Here is a 27,698-nt window from a genome sequence, read left to right on the forward strand (position 1 = left end):
CACTACCAAAACCTTGATAATTCCCTCGGGAGAGTCAAAGAAAATGATGCAATATATTAAGACATCCACACCTATATTTTACAATAAAGCTGCATTTTATTTCCCCTATAAACACAACTTTAACAGGCCATCAGAAATCATGAAGCGCCACCATTTCCTCACGTCTACACCCACCCTGATAAAAAGGGAGAATACATCAAAAAAGAAAGGATAATAAAAACGAGATCTGGAAATGAACAGTTCACCCGCTGTCTCAGCAGAACCCAAAGATTGCACTAACCTTGCATCGCCACCCTCTAAAATGTTATCCGCTTGGTCCCCTATAACTTCTTGTCGCAGATAGTAGAGCATGCGGACACGCAGCAGGACCCTGCAGAGGAAGAGAGAAGGGGGGTAAGTTCTTAACTTCAGGACTGTTTGCCAACAGTGGCTTTTGGCAGCTGCTGCTGTTCATCCATCATCCTGCCAAGGCTGATTAGCCATGCTGTATGGTAGGCTTGAAGCGTGACAGATGGTGGCACATAATCACCTCTGTGTGGTGCTTTCTGCTGGCTTCCAACAGGCCTGCCTGGCAACCAGTCACACTGCACAGAGAGGAAGTCTACCCCCCCAGCCGCATTTCATTTAGTTTTACCTAGTGCAGCTTGTGAAGTTCAGACACGTACTACGCCACTGCCTCTGAAGTATTGAATTAAGTTTGTAAACAACTGAGCAGATGGCTTTCAGTAACTGTTCTGCTTCATTATCTCATAAAATTTCCTCAGCTGCGGCCTTAATACCATTTTTGGAAGGCTCATCAGAAGTTTTAGGAATAAACGAGATATAAAATCTGTCTTTACTATCTAGCCATAAACTCTCAATACGGATTGTCGGGGTCTCCAGATTACAGAGTCCTTGCTTCTATGAAGAGCAATGACGTTACACTCTTATGACAGGAATCAATCTTACCAACTGGCCCTGGACACAGACGCAGTTCAAACGGAAAGTGGGTTCAAGCTTTGCAGAGTAATGTTTCTTACACTCTCAGTAATCATAGGTAAAAGTTAAGGACAAGAGTTGCCCCTGGCAGTAAAAACAAACGGATTTGTTTTTCCATCAGTGAGTTTCACAGGAAGAGCCCTCTACAACATCATCAAACTGTGGCCCCCACCTTATTGACATCCAAAGAGGAACATGGGCCTGACATGGACGGCTTGCAGCTCACAGGTATGTGACCCTCGGCATTGGTGTTCGAAACATTTCACATCAAGTCCACTGTTTCAAAACACATTACCTAAGCAGAGAACACACGACAATGGAAAGCAACTAAGACAGCAACTAAAAGTTAGCTCACACAGCAATCAGTGCAGGGACCCTCTGATGAAGACATGGGGTTCACCCATTCTAAACAACAAAGGTGAAATATTTGCAAAACAGCCAAGAGTCCAGTTAGCTTAGGTGCCAGTTGAAGTGTTACTGGGAGGTTGAACACAGCCAATTCCTGCAGATCCAATGGTGAATTTCATTATCCCAAAGACAATATGATGAACAGTATTTGAGGTGTTAACATTACAGAACCTTTTGTACATAGGCATTATACACTGAAACTTGAGATGATAGAAGTATGGGATAATGGAACGACCACAGTATGTTATTTTTACGTAATGGATGAATTAGTCCATTAAAAACCAAACCAGCCAATTCATATCTGACTTCTGCCTGATATTCTGTTTCAAATCTATCAAGAATAACCTATCAAAAGTGATGACTGTAAAACAACCGATTAACTTTTTTATGCCTCTTTTCATTCCAGCACACTGGCTTCCTATGACTATTCAACTGTATATTCCTTTACTTTTTGTATTATACAGTTGTCAGCGCACTTCACAATGAAACAGTGGAGATGGAGGTATTTGTTAATTTAAAAACAACTGTGGTAGCAGAGGTACCAGAGTTAACAATGAAATAAGCAGTGAACTTAGTGAAATCACAAAACCTTTGCTTATGGTAGTGGAGTCAAGAGATAAGGGAGATCTAAAGCTTTAACGCTGTAGCAAGGTAAAGTAGCGGAGCACAAAAGGACTGGGGAAAGAGGAGAAGATGGAGAAGGCAAGAAGAATTAGCGCCAAGCACATACATTAAAAGCGCAGGTGAGGAGGGGGGATGGTGGGCAAGATGTACGTAGGCATTAAGAAAATTAAAAGCGACTTAGGCAGGTTTGGACTATTCCAATATTAAATGTGGTCTGCAGATGGGCCTGTGCCTTAAACAAAAGAAGATATTTGCTTTGAAAAAAGTTTCCCTTAAGCATCCGTTCTACAATTTAATCTTTTAATTCCCTGCTGGACCTACTTATTGCAGTGATGTTTGAGGTGCTTCTTGTAGCTGTCCTCCTGAAACAAAGTATCAGGGTTGCAGCTTGGCAACCAATCGGGATGCTGCAGCACCGGCTGGAGGCTCTGACATTTTACTTTCTTTCCTTTCCTCCCTCGAGGCACTGGTGCAGAAAGACCTGAAAACAAAATAATTTTCAGATGAACAATAAAATAAGCATACAAAAAAGTACCGGATAGCGAAATGGGACTATAGCAAGCGTAAACACAGTAGTATAAATATGAAGGTCACTTGCCAATATTAATATACAATATTTAAGCAAATTAAAATAAAGAAAATAAACTGAGCTGAAAGAATTTCAGAAAAACGAATATAAAACTTGTTCATAATAGATATAGGATCATAAAAAGTTAAATAGGTTGAGAAAAATAATCAAGTGGCTTCCAAAATATTTCATGTTTAATTGAAGAGTAGTTGGAACGGAGAAGTTAATCTGCCACCTTGACTTGCAAGGATTATCCAGGCCCACCACTTATGAGAACATGCAATATAACACCTTTCCAGTTAGAAGTTATGTAATTAATTGCTGAAAAAACTAAGAAATCATACAGTTTCGTATTTGCTGGAGATAAAGAAGAAATAGCTAAAGATTTACAAATAACAATAGATTATTAAATATTATAGGAAATGCTAATAATCTCACAAATCATAGGCCAGCCTTCAGTCCCAAAATTTAGATATAATAGAAAAACCATAAAACAATTGTTTCAATGATCCAGTATTGTCATTACAATGCCAATATAGCCAATCATTAGCTAAGCTGGCCTTAAAAACAGGAGTTCTTAAACAGTTGTTAGTAATAAACATATTTGACTGGTAGAGAGAGACAGGTTACCAACCAGATATATTTCATAACCACATCTGCTGCCATTGCTTGAGAAAGAGTAATTCAAATTATCTTTAACTGACTGCAAATTATAAAAAAATATTAAAAAGATCATTTTGTATAGACTTGAGAAGCAACATGACCAGATCCGGTTAATATATTTAAGCACAATTCAATTTCAGGAATCTTTGAAGTGGGTAAAGCATTTGGAAATAAAGGTGGTATACAGTTTCACATTAACTATATTTGGACATAGAAAAACTATAGTATCTCTGAGGATCAGCAAAAGGCTCGAAAGGTATTCCCTTGACTTATGTCAGCTAAATAAAGAATCTGTATCAATCCAAGAGGAGGTACAATATCTGACATTATGGGTTAATTTTATTGTCGGATTCAACCACAATGAAATGCTCTTAAAATATTTGATACCAGTATGATACAAACGACATAATTCAAAAGAGCTCTTTTCGTAGCTTTAGTAACAGAAGATTTTTTGAATCCTGTTTTTATTAGATATAGTCAAAATCGCAGGTAGGGGATGCGGGTAAGCAATATGTTCTTAAATAGTGAGCCACATAGGAATACTTATATTTATGTTCGATTTAAACTATACATAAACCATGTTTTATAATAAATGCAGTATGATAATTATAAAAAGCCTGGTAAGCCTAACCCACAATTATCTGTAGTACAGTTACGTTTAGAATAACTAATTTTGGGAAAAGTAATCACAATTTTAAAAAAGACATTGGATTTTTGTCCTTGTCCGGCGCTCCATTGCCTCCCAGCATATTACATTCATTACATACATACAGGCCTTACCTGAATGGTTAACCAAAGCTCGCATCTGGCCATCTTCTGTTGGAGTGATAAGGTCCCAGATGAAGCTTTTGATATTTTCATCCCCTCTGTAATGGTTAAGGCAGTAAACAAGGATCGTTCTGCAGATTGTTTCCACATCTTGTTCCATAAGCTGGCGCTTGAAACGGCCATGAGAGAGGATGTCTGTCCACCGGCCCCAACTAAATCAGAAAGAAAATAATACTTAGCAAATGTGGGGCTCTGGTTTTAAAGTACTTAATTTTTAGTCATTTCCATCTGTGTCTATTCATATTTTGTGAAAAAAAAAATCAAACCACAATTAAAGTATTTTCTCCTTTATTTTACCAATAAAGGTATATGTCCACTTTAATTCCTGATGGGTTTTTAGCAGCTTATGAAGCCATAAATCTGAATAACTCAATATTCAATACACTCACAAACGCAGGCACTGTAGTAAAAAAAATATGCTGATATGCAGCTGTTAAAAGCTTCGTTAGGAAACCTCAAACACCCCCCCCCCCCCACTTATTTTTAAACCTCCCTGCCTGTCAGTCCTCACAGCTACTGGCCGTCAAGACTGGCAGCATTGAGACTCTTTAAAAAGACAATTTTTCCGTATTTTTTCCATATTTAAAAGAACGACAACAAAATAGATGGGCTGCTGTCTATTATCAGCAAAAAACAGAACACTTAGAAGCCTACGTTCAAAATGTGCAACTCGATTTTAATCTCTTAAATTAGCACTAATGTCTAGGCCTGTAATCCAAGATGCACTTGGTAAATATCAGACACCCAGAACCAGTGGCTTATGAGGACTGCTGCACACTCCTACACATTATTTTTCTCCGGTGTATACCAGTGGCTTGACTAGAGCAGCATATCCGTTTAAAAGGTTATGCCATGCACCACCTTCAAGTCCTACTTCTTATCTGCAGAACTACACCACTTAGGTGGCAAAGACGTAAACATCTCCCAGCCATTAGCCTTTTACCATCTATTTCTAGGTGGCCCCTTATTACATTGCCCAGATTAAAAATTTAAGGCCGTACTAGTGTACATAAAGTTTCACTTAATGTCTGACATTAATCGAAATCAATATACTCTCTACTCTCAACAACCCAAGGATGTATTTCCAGTTCCTCTTAGGATAGGCAACGTGAACACGTATGCAATACACAGACTCCTTGCACATAACTATTACTCCATTAACTAATGTTGTCACCTTCAGGTTTGAGCTATAGCATTCCACCCGGAGAGCCACAAACGCGAGCTCCAGGAGATTCACCATAATCGTTTCAGTTCACTTCATCTTAAAAGTCCTACAGCCACTTCAAAAGACCAAGTCCTTGCACTGCTACACTTATCACATGCTGAGAACCCTGTATGGAAGCTCAATAACAAGACCACAAACAATCATAGCCCAGTGAAATAAACACAACACAATATCTAGCTCTACAGATAAAAATATCTTACCCATACACCAGCAGGTTCTTTTCGACTCTGAAGCACTCACTCCGTGCATAGCCATGTAACTTTTCCTGAGGCCTACGAGGCCTAGCACTTGGCTTTTCCTCAGATTCGCTTTCCAGATCTGAAAATTCCATTAACTCATCTTCTTTCACTGCGCTAAAGAGTCTAGTTTGCTTCCTTACACGCGGTGTATCTATAACCAGTGTATTCTAGCAAGGAATAAAAACATAAAACATGTGTTAACGTAAACTCTAACATACACTTGCAGTTCACTTTTTAAACACTCCCGACTTTACATTATATAGACATCAAGCCAAAGACTGTCAACTTAAATATGCCTCTCACCCGTCCACGGATGGCCTCCATGTCCAACTCTGCCTTCTTAGCCCATTTCTGCCAGAAATTTGGATCATCCAGCGAAATGTCAGTTCTGTTTCCAGATGAAACAAAGCTAGCCTGGAGCATTTGGAATTAAAGTACACGTAGTTAGGGGTCACTTCAGGTACACAGAGCACAACTACAACCTATTCACTCTAAGTGCACAGTTTGCCATCATAATGTATTCTGGCTACGTGAACAGTATTCATAATAGTCATAAAAGACACTTCCCAAACTCATGACTGCAGAAGACGGTCAAGGAGAAAGACTAACACTTTGAATAACAGTGGCCTGGTTCCTTGAGTGGTCTGGTCTTGGTAAAGGTGCAGTGCTTTCATTACATTAATAAAATTAAAAAGGAATACCATTTTTTGATTCGGTTCATATATTCTGAACATTTTTAACAGTAACAATTTCGTAACTTTCACAACACTTTTAGGCGAAACTCTAGATGAATGTATAAAGATGGTGCTGGTTGTCAGCTAATGTTAGTGTTGTTTGGCTTGAAAATTAAGCCAACTCAGGAAAACTTGGTTGTGATACAATTAAATCTTACTAAAAAGTCAGTTTTTCAGAAAACCCATAGTCAGATGTACAATGCTTTGGTTATACCAGCTAGAACCTAACTGAAGACATAGAAATGGTAGCTTGCTTACGTCAGAACAACACTACATTGATATCACAATTTTTATTTGATATAAATAAGGTTTAAGTATTGCTGAGTGTGACTAAAGTTCACCTTTGCAAAAGTGGATCCTTTGCCCTCTGACTCTATGGTGATCGTATGAGTTCTCCTCAGGAGGATTTGATCAATGTCCTCTTCACAGAACTTTGACCCTTCATCTTCTTCATCCATGAGGGCTCCATAGGCACCTTTTCGGAGAAGATCTTCTATCTCTTTCTTGGAAAGCTGCTGCACCTGGAAAATAAAGTAAAGATCAGGAAAGGTGCGAATAAAAGTTACTGGTCAAACTATATTGTCAAATAACAGACCTATGATGGTTGAACATATTGAGAAACGTCCTTTTGACTTGGCACAAGAGGACCTTTATCTCAAATACAAGGCTGCTGTCTAAGGCATTTTTCATTCTTCCGATAAAATGCAATTCACAGTAGTCAGTCTGAAAAAACTATTGATATTGTTCAACTTGAGTCAAGCTCCACAACACACCCATGACTTTATTTATCCTTACCCCATTTGTAGCATTCTCTCTCCCACTCATGGACTGTAGGACAGCTTTGTCAAGACCAAGCTTGAGACTAGCTTTGTCAAACATTTCCCTTTCATAGGAATTCCTGGTTATCAACCTGTAGATTTTCACAGACTTGCTCTGTCCTATTCTGTGGCATCGGGCTTGAGCCTGTATTAAAAATAAAAAAAAAGTACATAAAAAATATTAGAGCCATTCTAAACCTAAGGCACTTTACAATGTTTTTTTAGGCTTCCACAGGTATAGAAAAAGCACATGCAATTCAATCACCGTTAAAGGGTATACATGTAAAGGTGCAGAAAATTCAAATAATATTCAATACCACTTGAGTGCCTGAAGGGGGGCTCATGTGAGGTGAAGCCACAAATGGTCATACTGCCCTTGCCCACTGTCAAAAATAGTAAAAATTAGCATATTACTCTGATCTGAATATGTGGTTTATCTTTACTGTCCTTTAAAGTGTATTATCTACAAACAGATATTTTGGCCCGAAAATGCGATTTAGTGACCTGATGGACCTCAGATCAAAGACAGTCTGATAGGCTTTTAATTCACATGTACAAGTTGATTATTTATACACTGCAATTGTATATCATGTAGGAAGATACGACTTGCTTCTAACCATAAAATACTCATTGATTAGCGTAACTACACAGTTGGTAACACAAAGGTTATAAACACTGTTTTTGACTAGGCATTATTTTTACGGTTGGTGGTTTTGCAGTACTTCTTGTCGCAACCTTATTTTATGACCGCCGTTTAGGTATTCCAGGTGAGCTAGCCGGCTGATGAGCTATTACAGAGCTAATTTGTTTTGGGGTTTTACAATAAAGACCGAGAACATGAACTGTCCAGTCACGCCAGTCATTCTCCATCCAACCTCCCCACAGGGGGGCAAATGGGCCACCCACATATCAACATCATAGCATACCACAGCTGGTATACCCACCGTAGATGCATAGTCAACAGTTAATTACCCCATCCCAGAATTGATGCCAGCTCTCACACACCCTCTCAACTTTCCTGGGACATCCCCATGCTACATATATAGGCTATTCCCTGACACAACTAAGGTCCATCTCTGTTCACGTCTCCACTGTTGGAGCCTCAACCTGCTTCCACTGATGGGTGATATCTCTCTTCCCTATTACCAGGCCAAATCTCAACATTTTTCAGCATGTGTGAACCCTTAGTCCTCAACCACATTGAGAATGGCCATTTTTTGAGTAAGACAAACCGGAGGACAAGCACAACACTATGTGGATTCTATAGCATCCTGATATGGGCGGAGGACTGTACAATCCCAAATAGTGCGTAAGAAGTCACCCATTGTCACAGTGCATGGGAGGCAAGTAGGGTCCGCTGCCCAGTTCATACGCCAGTCGCTGTGGCGTTAGACTGATGCAGTGGCAGCACCAAATGGAATCAAGCCAAGCCTTGCAGTGACTGCACCTTCCTGGATCCTCAAAGCAATCGCCCATTTCAAATCATCCAATTGCCCAATATTATTTCCCATTTCTCCCTTAAGGCTGGGAAAGAGTAAGAAGTATGAAGTACCAGGCCCTTGTGTACATAGGATATCTGCCCCGATCAGGTAGAGGATAGACCGTCAACTTAGCTTGAAGGGGTTTGTATTCAGGACCGTCAGGGTAATCAGCCAAGTATGGTTGGAGGGTGTCACAGCTGCAAATATATAAAGAACTGGGAGCGTTCTAACCCAAAATAATCCTGTAGTTCTTCAAATGTCTTGAACCCTGTGCCCCTGAAGACATTTCTCAAGGAGGGAACACCCAATAAGTACCAACCACAAAAGCCCTCCAGTGCCGCCACCTCCTGCAGTAAGGTGCCACACCATAAAGGAACTTCACCAATTAACCTATCCTCCCATTGAATGCCTCCAAGTGTTGATTTCCAGATTGTCAATGCCGATGAAGTCAGAGGTAGAGCATAAGATGGCATTTAGCCCCCACATATAGTGAAGAGGGACATAGTTAACCACGATCCAGTGTTAGAGTTTATATGCCGGGTCATCCGCCGAGCCATAAATCCAGTCGTTGATAACCAATAAATGAAAGGCCCTGGGGTACAAACTTATGTCTAACCACTACCATCTCCTTATCATAGATCGATTTACAACTTTAGACAAATGCAACCCACTGGGGTCCACCACCCCATATAAATAAAGATAGAACAGAGTTAAACAATGCTAAGTTCGCTTTAGATAGATTGTAAGGGCAGTTCTGCAATTTATATAATAGTCATGGAAGACTAATCATTTTCAATAGCACAATGCGCACCAGCAAAGACCATGGTAATGAAGACCAGCGCTGTACATCGCTCTGCGTCATGGCCAGCAAAGAGACAAGGTTTTCAGATCCAGCCACAGCCAACATGGCTCAGGTATTAACTCCTAGGCAGAGGAAACCAGTTTCCGTCGCCATCATTTCTGTCTGGCATACCCACTCCACTGTGTGGTCTGTTAGCCTGATTGGGAATAATCCTGTATTGAACCAATAAACCTGGAGTGCCGAATGGAGTCCGAAAGGTGTTATGGATCTCAATAACAACTGGTCCACAGATAGAGGAATTGGAATAGAGGGATACCAGGCCCTCTTATGTATCGGACCACTGAATACCCCGGATACGAGAATCAATTTGGATAATCTGTGCCAAGGGCTCATTTGCAAGTGCAAACAATAGGGGTGACAAAAGGCACTCAAGCCAAATCCTCTTTTCAATCAGGAATGAAGCAAACAGGTTTCCCCCTACTCTCAAGCAAGGTCTGCCATTTAGCAATCATACATATGCAAACATTAAAGGCCAAAGCCCATATGTTCTAACAAGTGGAACATGCAAGTCCACAATACAAAAAGGCCTTCTCGAAGTCCAAGAGCATAACAGCTAAGGGTCTCCAAAGCTGGGAAGCAACTGCAAATGCATGGTCTAACCTGCGCATATTGTGTCTCGATCTACAGGACATGAAGCCACATTGATGACTGGGAAAAGTTGCAGCACAAGAATATTTGCTAGTATTTGAACGTTCCAGTTAATCAACAAGATAGGTCTGTAGGGCGACCAAAGATAAGAGGGACGGTCCCCTTTTGGGATGGTGACTATATGCAACTCCTCTAGGAACTCAGAGAGGGCAAACCAGTATCTCAAGCCTCGTTATAAGGTTCCAACAGAGGCTGCTTTAATATACGAGATTGGCAGCTAAAGAACTCCACTGGTAATCTGTTGGTGCCTGGACTTTTCCTGTGGACAGCTGAGATAGGGCCTCAGCAATCTTATCTACATTGTCATACCCATCAAGAGTATGACGTTGAGTAGTGGTCAGGTGCGGTAGCCGAATGGATAAAACCGGTGAGGAGTCCCACAGCCATGCATTAAGATAGCTGAGTGCACTCCTTGTTTTATCACGTTAATGTTGTCTTCAGTTTATTTGGTTTTAGCGTGCGTCCAGAGTCCGTGGTACGCCCTCCTACTACGTGAAAAAATTATGAACATATGAATGTGGGAGCGTCACGTTGCTCCCATCCCGGAAGCACTGCTCATATTGCCCATTGCAATGAATGAACCACAATTAAATTAGTTGTTTTTCCTTTATTCAAATTACTCCAATGTTTTCAATATTTCATTCCGTTTCATTCTGTCACATGAAAAGCCATTTTATGTATCTTTAATTCTAATGCAGTAGGCGTGTCCATCCGGACCTCTTTCTTCTAAAGCAGGAACTATACATAATTCATCCTCAATAGTGAATAGTTTTCAATGCATTTCGGGCCATATTTTTTGCCCTTCGTCAGGGAATCACTACAAATGTAAATAACAGAAATTAAACTGTATGTTTACACGAACAAAAATTGTACTGGCTCAGAAGTCACTCATTATGTATTCGTTTTCTTAAAAATGCTTAAATCAGCGTATTCCCTCTAGCTGATCAACATAAATGAAATAACTCTCCCTCCTTTTTTTTAGAACACCAATTTGTAATAAAACACTAAACTGTTAATCCCACTACTTAGATTCAATTGTTCTATGGTGCCCCTCAAAACCAGCCTTGTAGAACTCCCCTCATACCTGTCATGCGTATAATGGCCTCATTCCTAGTTTGTTGAACTGTCTAACTAATCTCTAACACCTGCTTTTCTTTTAACCACGTTAACCATGACTCCTCCCCCGTTTATTCATTGGTCATACCCGTTTTACTACAAGACCCATAATTAACCTCGATGAATTAACGTTACATTAGACCTTTCACCAACTAGATTACTCCGCCCACCCTTACGATGTTAATAACTACGCCATTTCATTAGATGTATAATTGAGCATATCTCAAATTATGTACATTTGTTCTACAATGCAAAAACTGAAAACAGAAGGTGAAAACATATGCTGTTCAATATAACGACATTCCATCCACCATGTCCGTTATTTTGGGAGCAGTTCAAATTAACTCCCTCTTGAGAGGAGAAATGGTTTGACATGTGACCATCCGATTTCTTTTTCTTTTTCCTTTGTAAACGTGGGTGCAACTTCGAAGTAGGGCTGAAAAAAATTGTCGATATGGCCTCAGCAATCTTATCTACATTGTCATACCCATCAAGAATATGGCGTTGAGTAGTGGTCAGGTGCGGTAGCCGAATGGATAAAAAAAAAAGGTGAGGAGTCCCACAGCCAAACAGGTCTGAACATTTGAATAGTGAGGCATAATAGGCAGCAAATGCATCTGCTATTCCCTCAGGGGTTGTGCGACAGCCGATTCATCCCCATACATGTCATGTGGTTAGGGGTAACAGTACGTGGGCTAAATCAATGAAGCAGCTTTTGCCCGTTTAGCTGCCATGGTCAAAGCTGGCTTTGAGATGCCTGCCAGATCTTCAAAGCCTCACCAATATGTATTTGTTTGAATGCTGAGGCAAGTGTGCACATGTGACACGTCTCCAGAGGCCTCTCTCCCATTATCACTTTCTGCAGTCCATACAGCTTGTTCGAGAGTACTGGTCGCGCACAAGCGTTCTTGTTTCTTGTGAACTAGTTTCGAGATCACAGTAACCTGTGTCACTGCTCCAAACGCTTCCCACAGTGTTGCTGTGGATGGCATGGACATTCTGAATTTATACGGCGAGCGCTGCGGGGGAGCGAGCGTGAAACCTTGCCCTCCTGGACAAGGCCAGCACCCTCCCCAGCAGCTCAGCCGCTCTGCGCCAGCACAAGAGTCCTCCCGTCGTTCGGGGTTCGAGCATGCTGCTCGTCAGGTCCCGCTCGTTGCCGGCTCTGTGTCAGTTTTTTCCTCTCTGCATCCCTGCTGCCCCTGCTTTGCCCGCACTGTTCCTTTGTCTCTGGGCTATTTTTAGTTGAATTCCACTCGAGTCAGACTCATTCTTGGCTCCTCGCCACTGTTACCTAGTGTTTTTTTACCCCCTCTGCCTGCTTTCCCACCGCAGCTGCACCTGCGGCCCCGCCCCCTACTCAGCCCCGCTCCCGCCTCCCGACCTCTGCTCCCACCCCCACTTTATATGGCGACCACTGTGCGGCGCGCTAAAGGCAAGCCCATCTGCGCCAGTCTGCACCTGGACTGCGCCCAGCACCAGACCCCCCTGGCCCCCGCAACCACCACAGGATCCATCATCGCTACGACGCAAACACCCTCCACGCACTCAAGCCGGATGGACTTCCACCTGCTTCCAGGCCACCCCGAGGCTCACCCACGGACCCTTCACCTGCCGAAACTGCAGCTACACTAGCCACCGCACTCCTGCACGTCCTGCCCATCCCAACACTGCAGGCCACAACCACCTCAGCTGCGTACTACTAAACACCCGCTCAGTCCACAAGCATGCCGTCGAACTCTGGGACCTGCTCGACTCCTCCGCTCCGGACATCGCCCTGTTGGCAGAGACCTGGATGAACACCTCTTAGTCGCCTGACATAGCCATCCCGGACAGCTACAAGATCACCCGCAGGGACCGAAACAACAACAAACCAGGAGGAGGAATAGCCATTGTCCACAGGAACACCATCAGGATCTCAACGAACACCGAAGACTCCCTCAGCATGGCCGAACACCTACACTGCCAGATCCACGCCAATCACAACACCAACCTCAGAGGAACACTCGTCTACAGACCCCCGGGACCCCGACCACATTTCAGCAAATCCATCGCCGACCTCATCAGCACACACGCCCTCGCCTCCACAGAATACATCCTCCTCGGAGACCTGAACTTCCACCTCGAGAACGCCAACAACAGCAACTCCACTACGTTTTTCGACAAACTCAGACTCAACTCGTCACGACACCCACCCTCTCCGCCGGTCACGCGCTCGACCCCATCTTCTCCGCCAGTGACCACGTCACCGTCAGCCTCACCACCGAACTCCACTGGACGGACCACCACTGCATCCACTTCTCCTTCAAGAGAAACACCGCACACAACTAACCGCAACGTATCCCGCACCGCAGCTGGAAAAAAGTTACCGAAGACCAGCTCACCACCACACTCGCCCGAGGACCTCCACCCGAGCCCTCCGATACGGACACAGCAGCCAACAACTTCAAACAATGGATCGACGACTGCACAAACACCCTCACCCCGATCAGGAAACCCTCCAACAGGTGCACCGACACGAGAGCCATCTGGTTCAACGACGACTTCCAAAACTCCAAGCACACCTGTAGAAGACTCGAGAACATTGGCGCAATGACCAGACATCAGACAACTACGCAGCCCTCATGAACGCCAGAAGCAAACACCACCAACTCATCCAATCCACCAAAAGAACTTCCTTCAAAGAACGCATCGACAACAACGCACACAACAGCAAAGAGCTCTTCAACATTGTGAAAGAACTCGCCACCCCCAGCTCCTGCTCCAATGACATACCGCCATCACAAGATCTCTGCGACTCCCTGGCTACCTTCTTCCACCGCAAGATCACAAACATCCACAACAAGCAAGGCTTTGCTTAGGTGCGAATGGAATGACTGAGCAGAAAACTATAGGGGGGCTCCAGAGACACCCCGCGACTTAGAGACACCTCCCACACGATCCAAAATTACCCGGTCCACCTTGAATGGGAGGCAAACATGGATCAGGCATGCCACTTACCTCAATCCCTGGTGGACACCTGCATGGTAAGCAACATCATACCCAATACCGCGGCAAGCAGTGACAGTGTTTTGCCAAGAGATGGTTTTCTTGGAATTGGAGCATATCTACACCTAATTGTTTGATCTGGCGAAGGATGGCACCTCGCTTCACCTCATTAAGGATACCTTTGATGTTCCATGTGAGGCAGCGGATTGGGGTGGAATTATCCCAAGAAGCCATAACCGGAGGTTTAGTAGAAAGGTGTGGTGGCAGACTGCCCTTGGATTAGGCCGTAGTAAAGCCATGACATAAGCACGTTACATTATAACATATCAAACATTGCCCCCTGCCCTCCCTAAACTTCAAACTGCAAAGTATCTGTGTCCTGTAACTAAGGACAAAGCCCCCATTCTAGGAGGAGTAAGAATCCCCCCCCCCCCCCCCCCCAAAGTCTGGAGAAGCTCAACAAAACATTCAGGAAAAAAAGAAGAACACATTAATGCCACCAAACACATGAAACAAAACATAAGAAAAAGAATTGCGAGGTCAGCAGCCAGGGACCACAAGATCATAGATACAGGGCAATGAGGAGATGCTAAACATATGGCAGTACTCATAAATGAACCAGTGACTCAAGAAGATAACCCCAGGTGGATACCCATCACCACAAAGCAATGATGTGGTGATATAGTGATGAGAAACGAGTCTGAGTGCCAAAGCCCCAGCGGAGGTGGTCATAAGGCCGCTGCCAGGATCAGACGGGGGAGGTATCCAGTTGAAATCTTGAGTTGGGTGAAGGTGGAACACTCATCAGAGTGAGTGAGAAATCGTTCAGAAGACTGTTTCATTCACCTGATTTCCAAGCATCAAGGCCATCCGAACCGTGATCATCCGAGGGTTAGAGCACCGATAGGATCACCTACACCATTGAATATCAGGACTAGGCGTGCCACGAAGGAGTTATTGTCTGAAACTGCAGCCTGCCTTACCAGTACAGGCCTCTCCTCTACCCACTGCCAGACAAGCTCCGGGGTGTCAAACAAATTGGATTGAGCGATGACCTTCTGTTTCGTGGAAGAGAGTAGCATGGATTGCAGTCCCATGCTCCTCAGTTTTGGTATGACAGAGTCAAAAGTTTTCCGCAGCTTCTAAACGTCCTCATATAATCCTGAAATACCATGATGGTATAGGAGTCACATTACATTGCACCCTTTGTTAGTACTGTGTGAAGGACCAGGTCTCGCCTCAGTAGTTTAAAAACCTGGCAATCGATGGTCTGGCGGAAGCCCTGGGGGTGACCTTGACCCTAGGGCTCGATGGAGCTGTTCCAAAAGGACATAGCTGTATAGCGCCTGCAAGGGCACAAAGGAGTCCAGCTTAGTTGTTAGTACACATCCTGGATCAGATCCCTTAAATTCATATGGTAATACCAACCACCTAAAGTTGTTCTGCCGGGATTTGTCCCAGTGCTTCCTCACCTCGCAGACAGGGGTCTCTGGATTCAGCTGACAACGGTGTCAAAGTATTTTAGTTCCCAAACTGTCTCATCAAGCGGAGATATCATTCCCCCCAGTTCAGTGACCCTCACAGCAAAGACGCATCAGATCGTACCTCACCAATTTGGTTTTGAGGGAGGTCTTAGATTCATTTATGGTTTGTAGTATAATTGCAGTAGAGTCCTGTAAGGTATTAGTGGATGCTACACCATCCGCACCAGTGTCTCTCTGTAAGATATCAGTGGTCAGACATGCTGTGTATTTGTCCATTTTATGAAGTAGGGAGGGTGCAACAGGCTTATGTGACCAACCTCCACGAGGGTCCAGGACGCAGATCACATGTAGGGGGAAGGGGAGGAGGATCCAGAATCTAGAGTATAATGTGGCCCTCACGTAGCTCTACAGAAAAACAAAATAATCACATCTACTTCCGTTCCAAGTCTAAGAAGGGGTTGCCCCCCCGTCCCCCTCCACAAGATCAGATCCGTGCCCCCAGTCATTAAGGGCCTCCTTTCGATGTCAGGTGGCCACCAACAAGTCCCTTTCATAGCCGGGATGTCAGGACAGCCGCATGGGCCACACCACAGAGAGCAGAGGAAGTTGGCTGGGAACCACGCACACCACAGCTTTCTGCTGCCCAGGATAGAAGAGTAGAGAATGTAGGCCCGATTGTCAATTCTCCCCAGGCAGGCCTCTAGGACCGTTTGCTTGTTTCCCTCGCGTTGAGTCCCAACAGCACACTTGGGTACACGGCCCGTTTTCTGCAAGGAGGATGAGTCCTGTCTCCACCACAAGACCAGGTGAGAAGCATCACCAGGGTGAAAATGCACTGTGCACTCTTCAGCGCAGTAACCTACCAAGCGCTTCTGCCTTCTTAAAAGATACGGCAGTGGGTAGCTTCAAGACCTCCTAAGTTACTCGTGCTCTCATTCGCAGAGTCCGGACACTGGGGGCCGCCTGTGCTACCAGAGGTGGATCTAAGCTATCGAACGCGGAGCCGTTGGGTGAATATAGCAGCATACACGGGCCACGGGTGGTGCAGTCCTAAAAAGGGCCCGCCATAATGTCTGCTAAGCCACATTCCCCTAACAGAGCTAATCTGATTGACCATTCCTCCACTTTGTTTACAGTTCAGGAAACGAGAAAGCAATGCTGTTGGAAGAAAATGAATTTATTTATTGGTGAGAAAAGTCCCTTTCTAAAGAGGCACCTGTTGCTTGGGATCAGGGTACCTATGAGTATGGTATTCTCTCAAACAGTTGTCTCAGAACCTCACAAATGACCAGAAAATCTGACCTCATAGGCCACATTGCATTATCTTCATCTACTCCTATGACCCCACAGAACCAAAATGCCAACTTGGTATGCAGTTTCTGGTGTGTAATAACACGGCAAATGTTAAGTATAATTCCACTTAGGAGCCCTAAAGATACCACATATCAATAATGGTTCTATAAAATATGAGGAAATCAGCTGTGCTCCTGTTTGATATGTTAGGGTACCCAGACGATGACTGACTGGCCTCTCCCACCCACTCTTCTCACTCCTGCTGCTTTGTGACCGAATCTCCCACCATAGTTCTCTTTTTTGGTCCCAGCCCTCCCCTATCCTGTCCTCTCCTCTGCACACCTGAGAAGTTGGATTGTACTCTTCTCACTGAGTGGCACTGCATAGAGGATATGACGCGTAAGATATATTTATATGCTACTTAAGGTACATTTCAGTCAAGATGGTCAGTAACAATTAATATTAAGTGTGAGGTACAATCTTTCAGCAGATGCTCAATGTTTGCATCTTAAGCAAAATAAATTAATACATGCTTACATCTCTACCTCTTCATTCGCTATAAGAAGTAGGGGCTGTAGGACTTCATGCTATAAATTGTTACAGTAGTAGGCAGATATCAATATGGAGGAATTACTGTACGGATATTATAGAAAAAAAAAACACAGATGACAACTTTTTGGTAAATACATGGATGACCCAGAAACAATCAAGTCAATTTAAAAATGTTGTGTGTATCTGGCAGGCAGTACCGAAGGCGTACCTTACTATGTTAATCTTACCTGTGTCTATACTGTCTGAAATAACCAATCGCCTCCAAACAAAATTTAGTTTATAGGGTGACTTACCATCTCCAGTTACTTTATCTTACCGATTGTTTTTGTGACTCGCTAAACTATATCAACTGTTAAGTATTTTATAAGCAAGCACCTGCATAGACCACCTTTTAGTAACCTAGAACTCTGAACTTAATCGAAAGGTAAGGACAAGGGAGAATGGTAAAGGGACTAATTATTTACCTGTAGATCGTTCTGAGGGTTCCAATCTGAATCAAAAATGATGCAGGTATCAGCAGCAGTCAGATTAATGCCCAAGCCTCCTGCTCTTGTACACAGCAGAAAGACGAATCTATCGGAATCTGGCTTTGAAAACCTGTCAATAGCTGCCTGTCGAAGATTACCCCTTACTCTCCCATCAATTCGTTCGTAAGGGTATCTGCAACAAATTAACAAAAGCATTAACAATTTTGAACATACGTTTTAATTAGCAAGCTCAATGTATGCGCACATACCTCCGTTTTAATTTGTCAAACATTACAGACTGTTCGGAAATCACAATCGGAATGAACAATCATTGCATCCACAGTTGAAGCAATGCACCAACAATACATACTTTCACTTCTGTTTTTATAGCAAACGGCAGTATGGTGCATTGTACGCAAACGTTCACAAAATATGCAGAGTGGAAGGCCTGGGCAAGCAAACAAACAATCAAATAATGGATTACAGCATAAACGTTTTAGTGTTTTACAGGCCATGTACCATAAACCTTATATTTATCAACGCAATATATCTCCGTTCAAGAACATTTCGGAGTAAGGTTTGCCTATGACTTAAAATTATTTGGACATTTAAATATCAATATATGCACTCGATAAAAAAACACTTATTTCAAAGGCTCTCACCAGTCATCAAAACATAAAAACATAGGAAAGGCAGACCAAAATGAAAAAGCAAAAACGAAGTATCTGGGTGTGTATTGCTGTGCATACCTTCTTTGAATGAGGTAGTCTTCCAGTATGTCCAGGCAACGCACCATCTGGGAGAAGATAAGCACCCTGTGGCCACCAGCCTTCAGCTTTGGCAGCAGCTTGTCAATCAGTACGAGCTTGCCAGCACCCTGGATCATTGCCTGGAGCGGAAAATCTGGAGTGTCAACGCCATGTGCTTCTCGAAATTCTTCCAAAATTTTCTCTTCAGCACCTGGAAAGATTGGAGCACTTGGATTGAATACTGAAAGCTTTTTAGTATTATTTTTTAATCATAAAAACTATGAATGTGCATTACGCTGGAGACATTTTAAGAATTCTTTCGATTCTTATATGCTTTCTTGTGATAGTACAAAGTAACCATTCACCTTATCTGTAAATGGCACCTTCCAATCAAAATATTTAATTACAAATAACTTTATTTAAAGAGCAATTGCCTTTAATTACCGATTACCACAAATTACCCATGCGTAACGATTTTCAGGGCGCTGTAGAAGTTGCATGTGGAGCCTTAAAATTAGTAATAACACTCTTGTTTTCGTATCTTGAATCACTGAATTCTCTAAGGCAGCTTTTCTCACAACAGCGAAGACAGTCTGACAAATTTATACTCTTGACTTCATTCACGCAGGGTGTGGAGGAGAATGGATATTGGTGCTACTGCAATCGAAACCGCTTTTTCCCAAACCTCTTTGGTTTTGTGCTCAGACAGTTTCTGAAAGATGCACAGCACTATGTTAAGGGTGACAGACTCTGGCTAACAGTAGTGGCGGAGTTGAGAGGAAATATGAGGAGAAATAATAGCAGGACCTACTAAACAAATATTGAACAAAATTATAAATACGTTCAACATCCATACACTTACATTAAGTCAACCTATTTTGAGTAAAGCTTCTGCTTATCCTTACAGCTTCTAATCGGGACCAGTTCTATATTTCTGATTCTGCTTTGTATATACAGAAAGCAAAATACCAGTGTTATTCCTTAGAACAGCAATCCCGTCGTTTTCCATTTTTGTGTTTAACCATGCCACCATTTAATTTGTCTTTTCAGGAATCTAAGGTATAAAATGATGTTACTGTGTAGGGAGACTGCTTTCAAACTGGAAGACAAAAGATTCTTAATGAACAAATTCCTACCTTAATTAGGCTAGGTTCACCGGCTCAAGAGCATTGATCCTTCAACCATTAGACCATCATTGGATCTTTATCTCATAGTATGCCCCCCGTTTAGTCTGCTATGTACCTGCTTATTGTATTACTATTTGTATTACTCTCCTTTGACCCATGCGTTATGTGATTATTCTTGCTTTTATTCCTACTTAATGTCGATATTGTATGCGTCACCCTCCTTCCATCCTTCTTGTAAAGCGCTCCGATATCCTTCGGGATCTTGTTCGCGCTATATAAAACTTTATCAATAAATAAGAGGAGATTAAGGCATGGACCAATGTTCTAACAACAAGGACAAACAGAATTGTGCGGTTATTCCTAGAAAGATGGTCCCACATGCTTGGATACGAACGTCGTGTAGTTGAGATGGAACAACAGTTTTCCATTCAGTTTACGCTATCTAGGAGTGGCTTGCATTTCTCTTCCACAGTGGGGACAATATGACCATTATTTAGATTGATTTAAGTCTGCATTGTACCACATTTAATATTAATAAATATACAACAGCAAAAAAATCTCAAGGCCCTATCAAGTCTACAGCCTTTGATTTTATATTTAAAAAAAACATTGCAACTTAGTCTCCAACTTCTGCCCAAATACAACTGGCCTTTCTGTGTCAGGAACCAGGGATCATCACCGAGTGCACTGATCACAGATCATGAATACCACCAAATGTGATGAGCACTCTTTAACCTCATACACTAGGTAAGGTAGCACCTTTCAAATAAGACGGACAACCTGGAAATGAATGGCAAATAACTTGCACTGGGGACATGGTTACATTTCCTACTTCAAAATCTTTTTAGGTTTTGCCTAGGCAGTGCTTGCGCGGTATCTTCGAGACATTTTGTATTCAGGTATGGACTTGAAGCTTCACCTATTTTCTGTCTATCTTTTCATTTGGCTCCCGTTATTGTCATTTCTAATTGGTGGCTTTTGATTCGTAAACAGGCTTAGTAGTCCCTCCTTTTCTCCATTTGCAACTTCCCATGAGGACTGACCCTCTTACGTGTGCTGTTACTCTGCATGTTTTATTTCAGTCTGTGAGCACTATCTTACTAATGATTTTATCCTACCTGCTGCTGCAGGTAGGACAAGCTCTCTCGCTTCATCCTGCACACGCCTTCATCTTTAACAATCCGTAAGTTTCAAAACCAGGAAGTTGTATGCTCGCTGAAAGAGGCAAAATTACCCGAAAACACTAAGAAGGCAGACCTGTGAGACCCCATACGCTGGGAGTACCACGCATGACAAATATGTAATTCCTTTAGTGCACCGAATCAAGAAAAAAAGCACAGCTCTGAAGAACTTGAGCCACCAGTCTTCACACTGCAGCTGACAGTGACATGGACAAACCTGACAAACGTGAATGTTTTTATTATCTCCCTTGGCTCAACCACCAAGGCCCTCATAACATATAGGGTTAATTTTTCCAGTTTGCACCATGGCGCAACTTTTAATAGGTGTGCCGTGAGCAAACGAGGAAAGTGCACCCTACAACTGAGAATGTGCTTTCCTAAGGGCAGTAGTGAACTTGTGCTGCCCTGGAAGTAGCACATTCATGTGATACAGTGCGGCCGTTTCAAAATCGCTCCCTGTTTCACTGTGCAGGCAGCAACCTACCTACACTTTGAGGAGGGATTATAGATCCCTCTGCAGGCGGTTGCATGGGACCTCTTTTCCCCCTCCAGAGGGCTGCTATGATCGGGCGCAGTGACTGTGCGCCTTCTGACAGCTTCTTTGTCTTTGCTCCTCTGCCTATAATATAGCACAGGTGCAGAGGCAATGACATTCCTTTATTTGATGGGGCCACACCCCCATGCAAATAAGGGAATGACCTCTTGAGATAGTGGTGATGCTACATGTATGCCTACACTATCCATATTACAGAAGGGGCCTTCTGCAATACCAAAGTGCCCTAAGAGTGAACATAGAAATATGGCCCTAGCTCTGCTTCCTTGGCATTTGGATTTTTCAATACACTGCTCTGGTTTGAAAGTTGTGCTTGTTACCTAACCCAGACTCTTAAAAAACAGAGGAGGACAGACATGAAAGAATCATCAAAGACTGTAGAGTGTCAACTGCTGTTAATTACAAGGAGCAAATTCTGCTGCCAGTGGCAGCTCTTCCAAGTATTTGGTCTTCATGTTTTCCTACGCAAATGCCTTAAGCTTTTCACCGTAACCACGGAACCATCAGACCATAGTTAGGCAGGCTGATACTGACACAAAGGAGTGCCGAAATAATGAATAAATGAAGGTCAATAAAAGGAAGAAAGAGTGAAGTTGTTACTCATTTCGCCAACTAAAACAGCAGCTGCCAAGAAATAGTTCCTTACAGTCCCCCCTACCTGCCAGTGAAATAGAATGGGGACATTTTTGGCGACAGTCATTCAATGATAAGTCACTATTTTTTACTGTGCCTGAAAATCGGTTATAGTATAGTTGCCTTCCCCCACACCCGTACCTTGAGAACACTATGTATTTAACTATCCAAAGTGAGCTTTCCACCTAAATAGAGAGGAGTCTATCATTACTCTCCGAGAGGATAGAGTCATTGAAATCCAACACTTTTTATCATGTTTTCTTTATTAATCTCCAATGGGAAAGAATAAAGTTGCCATCAACCACATCTATTTGCTCTTCCAGTTCTCTGAGTAAGGACTTCACTAGTCCGCTCTGAACTCCTACAGAGTTCTCCTATGTAGTGTTGAATTGGAGACTATTATGAGACACAAAGACATTGACCAAACGAGAGATGCAAACCGTTATACAGTTGGAAGAGACTTAATGTGCAGAGATCAACACTTCTTAAAAGGAAAACCATCTGAACAAAACGCTTTTGCCAGGTTTAAGTGCATTAATGATTACAAGCAGTGCCATCTCTGCCCTGGAGAAGCCATCTAAGTTTGATTGGCATGCGGAAGTGTTGAATTTGCTGTTAAATTAGAAGTGGTACTTGCTTTGTCCACTAGTTTTAAGTCAAAGGTGGGGATGTGTTCAGCTAGCTCTTCCTTCATACAAGGAAGTATTTTCAATAAATGCTTTGTTCTTGCGAGGCCTAATCGTTTGATTGTATGGAAAAAAGTTACTTACCTGTAAACTCAGGTTCTCCAGCATTGGCATCTTTCATAGAGTCGCATGCTTGAATTATTTCCCGTTGCTAGACTGGAATCCCTTGGTAAGTGTTGCTATAGCCTTACACTCCATAATAGTGACAAATTTCCCATAAATCTATTCACATTATTATAAATGATTCGACTACAAGCAATCAGAGACCAGCACCCTCAGATGCGATGCTGCCAGAAGCTTCCATTTGTCAGATTTTTCTAGCTCGTTACAAAAATAGAAGATAACCTCATGACATGGAAAGGAGGGAGGGTCGCATGTGCATCTATGAAAGATGATGATGCTGGAGAACTGGAATCTCATAGATTCACATGCTTGAATTATGATTATCATTACAGTTCGCAATAAAACGGTGGATGGCAGATATGAGGCTGAACGTATTTAAAAAGGTTCCGGAGCAGAGCCCTTCCCACTACTACATCCTTGTTGACATCTACGTAAATGCAATAATGCTTGGTGAAAGCATGCACAGTTCTCCGTGTGGCAGTCTTGCAAATGGCTTTTGAAGGATGTCCTGCAAAAAAGGCCATAGTGGCTGCAGTCGTTCTTGTGGAATGAGCTCCTACTTCTTATAGTCTTATTCATTAGGACATAAGATTTCATAATGCTGGAAACTATCCGTTTTGCTAGCTTCTTTTTCGCAACAGGACCTCCCCTTTATTTATTGTTCCATACGCAACAAACGCTCTGTTTTATGGAAGGGCTTTGTGGCCTATAAATACAATTTTAGATAGGTTATGACAACCAATAAATTTAAGGATATTTCTGCTTCAGTCTTTGCATCTGAAAAGAATGTGGGTTGTACTATTTTTGGTCTAAAATGAAATAAGGAAGGTACCTTCGGAATGAGTTTTGGATTGTTCAAAAGCTTCTTGCATCTAAGCTATCAGTACTTTATTAAATTGCCATTCAGGAGCCAATTTTGGTGATTGGGGTCGAAGAGGAGGAGAAAACCTAAAGAGCTCTTTCATAAATTCTTTAACTATTTGCTGGAAAAATAATGACAACTTGTTTGGCTTTCTCAAGAATCTAGAAATTGCAGCAAAATATACTTTGATTGAGAAAACCATCCTTAGCCAGATTTAATATGTATGGCAAATATTTGTAAGGCCACAGCTGTAATGGTCTAGCTTTTGCCTTCTAGCCCATGTAACAAAATATTCCCACTTTGCATTATAGGTTTAGACTGACAAATGTGTGCTTCCAGCATTCAGAACTTTTTACAATTTAATGGAAGCTGAAAATAACAATTCTATGCCCTGGTGCATCATGCTGGCAATTTTAGAGATTAAGGGTAGTGGCATAAGATTGTTAAGTCACCTTGACAGCACGCATAGCTTGAACTGGATCCATGTTTGTGCTGACATGCTCCACAGATCTGCGTACAAACACTTTCGAGACCCTTCAGGATTTATCAAAATGGTTATGCAGTGTTCCATTTTTAACTTGCAAAATACTTTTGGTATCAGTGGAAGCAAAAGAGACAAAGTAATATGCTAGAGTCTAACATACTGCTTTATGTTTTTTCAAAATAAAACTAAACTTTAAAAATCACTCATTTTACGGTTAAAATAAAAAATTCTATTTTTGCTTGTTTTTGTTTATGAATTAGAGAAAATATTTGATGATTTGTCTATTTGTTTGCTGTATACTAGGCTCTGCATTTTCCTTTTTGGTTTAAGTCGTAGAAATTGCTTAGGGGTGGGTCCCTGGCTACCAACAGTGATTCAGTAGGGGTCCAAAAAAGTCAAAAGGTTAATAACTGCTGTTCACGATGGTTGTGCTGTTAAATGCACGATTTAGGTAAGGGTATTGGGAAGCATTCATGAGACAGCTGTAAGGTAGACCAAGAAATGCTGCGGTGCAGGCACTTGCTGACAAACAAAATAGAAAACCTAAACCAGCATGGAAGCTTCCTGTGCTGTTCTTGGAAAAGGAAAAGGAAGAAAGGTATGCAAGCCAGGGACAATGAGAATCTATTTAGCTTTCAATTTCACAGTCTCCTGTAGGAGCGGAATTAGCATAAAGTTGGGACAATCTATCAAAACGGCATTCGCCTTAGAAGACAGCTATGGCAATTCAACATGTAGTCCCGGCTCTGTGCATTTATCCACAATTACAAAAAGGCTGATGTCCAGGGACTCATCTGAACCTCCTGGTCTGCCCTGGTGCTTCCAAGTCCAAGCAAAAGAATTACACTGATCTGGAAACTGAACAATGAGCTAGAAACAAATTAACACTTCCTGTGAACGCTCTGTGTTTAGACCCTCCCAGTTTACGTAAAACAAGGGACTGCTTGATATTACCAAGGGCAGGAATGCATCGAAAGCCAAATGGAAACTCCATCAGTTCCAGCACATGTATGTGGTGCAATCTGGATTTCAATACTATAAAGATACAAGATGCAATGGTGGCCATGCGAGCAGAAACAACTGCCACTTACAGAATTTCCTGATGTGGATGACATTTGTGTACCGTGAAAGGTAGAGGTGTATAGACCCCCATGCTGGATAACATACTGATGTTAGTGCCGATTTGCTATAAATGTGTAAGCCCAAATCCGATAAATTTGAATTATTTGAGACTTGCACAGCCTTCTAGTTAAAGTGTTCCTCAAGCAAAGAATTGTCCAAATATGATTAAAACATTTGAAAATTCACATCGGCTGCTAAAGAGGCCAGGCACTTGGAAAATTGTGAAGGTCAACTTTAGGTCATTAGCCAGGGATCTGTATTGATAGCATATGTTACTACTTTGATTTCGAGTGAGGGAACCCCAATGTGTCTTTTACCTCAAATTGAAGTTTTGTGTTGCAAGTCCATGGTGCATATCAAGTCAGGTGTTGTAAATAGGAGTAAATGGGAGGCGGTACTGGCATCCTAATTTTATATTTTTTTATCTACCAGTTTGAGGTATTTAGATGAGAGACGAGATAAATTCTCTGCTTTGTGCCTTTCTTTCTGAACAATATCCAGTTCTCTGGTGCTTTCCAACTTTTGTAACCACTCTTTTCTGTAGTACGAACTCGGTTCGACAACTTTCAGTCAAAGAGAAAGGGTCAGTTTGGGTTGTTGAGCAGTGAAATGAAAGCATTTTGTGCATTAGAGCCAATTGTTTTTTTTAGTTATGATCTGCCATGCTAAAAAGTAGTTAGGTCTTCCTCCCACCAGGTGTAAATAGGGGAAGCAGGGCAATGAGTTGTTGTCTAGTGTTAGCTGGCGCCATCCAAATTACTGCGGACAGATGGGGTTTTCCTTTGCCACTAGTAAACGGTTTGTCTTTGCTAGTAAAATGCCTACTCATGAGTGTTAGCAGCAGATGCCATCGCCAGTACAATTACTGAAGCTGTTGGTAAGAAAAGCCTCTCCCACAAGACTTGTGCTTTTCTACTGGAAACTCTTCTCAAGTGCAGCCAGTTTTAAAGCCTTTGCTTCTGTCTTTTCTTAATATCATCTGCCTGCCTATTTTCCAGGGAACAGAAGAACTTCTATCTTTTGCTGTGGTTGAGGTAAGGAGCCACCACATCCATCATTTCGTAATGTTGTGTTTCTCCACTGTTAATGCTTGATGGTGACATCTCTCTGAGGCCGGCCCATCGCAGCCTGTGACTTTCACAAAGTGAGGTGGTAGAGGAATCCTCCCTTGGCCCTTTAGATGGGGTAGGACCAAGAAGTAGGCTATTCTAAGGCACAGCTTACTCGGCATTACCATGGTGTGAGAGTCTAGGAAGAACACCATGCAATCTGTGCATCTTTCCTTTCAAAATGCAGGTGCCCTACAGTATGGGTACTTAACCCCTTCAGCGCGGTGCGGATTTCTTCCGCGCTGTGCTGAAGGTTCGGTGCGCGGGCGGGGCCATGGAGAGGTTCCGTCATGTGCACAGCGCAACCGACGCGCATGACGGTACCGCTCCATCATGCGCATCGAAAGGGTTAAAAGCAGCAGGCACAGCAGCTGAAGGAATACTGAAAACAACCTTTCTCTGGTAAAAGGAAAAATCAGTCTACTTCCTCGAAAGCTAAACTTGAAAAAAATAGTTCTAAGACATCAAGAAAAGAATTAAAAAAAACAGTGACTTAAAAAAGTGTTATTCCGAATAAATAGGATTAAAATCCAGCTGTCATCAGGGATCCTTGTCGCAGAGTTAACACATTAACTGTCTGATGCTATGATCTCAGGTACAGAGGAACATTTGAATTAATTGAAGGAGTAGAGTCAAAGAACTTCTATGTTAAGGCTGATGCCAATAAGCACCAATACCAGTCTTTATTTCCGTTAAAGGGCAACTGCGTTTTCACACAAATGTATTTTGTCTATTTTAAACTCTAGCTCTATTAAGAAGACAGACATGTTGCATCCTTTTAGCATGTGTTTCTTAGGAAATAAATTCCAGAACTGTTATGTGCGGAAACATATTACAGGAGCCTGCACACAGGCAGCCATTTTAATATTTATGTATATCAAAGACGATCCCATAACAGAAGACTGCAAATTCTAAATCAGCCAGAGATCAGCAATGCAATAGTAAATGTCGGATGTGGAAAAATTGCCAACAGGGGAAGACAGTGCTCCAATGTCACCGAAAACCTGAATGCCTGACTATAAGGAAACTATGATTACGTTTTGTGCTTTAAAGTTCACAAGGCTATGATGAGGCAAGACTACACAACCAACTC

At 42.4% G+C, this 27,698-nt stretch overlaps 1 protein-coding gene across 5 annotated transcripts in view; it reads right to left on the bottom strand.

Annotated features, from left to right (window-relative positions):
- Positions 1-27,698, bottom strand: part of CHD7 (chromodomain helicase DNA binding protein 7) — an 801,383-nt gene that overhangs the window by 91,137 nt on the left and 682,548 nt on the right. For all 5 annotated transcript variants that reach the window (XM_085605557.1, XM_085605559.1, XM_085605558.1 and 2 more), the window contains exons 16-24: positions 18,726-18,936; positions 17,974-18,169; positions 7,063-7,230; positions 6,609-6,788; positions 5,837-5,947; positions 5,495-5,700; positions 4,022-4,221; positions 2,332-2,491; positions 281-370 (exon numbers count right to left, since the gene is read on the bottom strand). In XM_085605557.1, the coding sequence (XP_085461683.1) occupies positions 281-370; positions 2,332-2,491; positions 4,022-4,221; positions 5,495-5,700; positions 5,837-5,947; positions 6,609-6,788; positions 7,063-7,230; positions 17,974-18,169; positions 18,726-18,936 (1,522 nt within the window). The remainder of the gene's footprint in view (positions 1-280; positions 371-2,331; positions 2,492-4,021; positions 4,222-5,494; positions 5,701-5,836; positions 5,948-6,608; positions 6,789-7,062; positions 7,231-17,973; positions 18,170-18,725; positions 18,937-27,698) is intronic.

This window comes from Triturus cristatus, chromosome 5_1 (genome assembly GCF_964204655.1).
Source record: "Triturus cristatus chromosome 5_1, aTriCri1.1, whole genome shotgun sequence".
Taxonomy (NCBI): domain Eukaryota; kingdom Metazoa; phylum Chordata; class Amphibia; order Caudata; family Salamandridae; genus Triturus; species Triturus cristatus.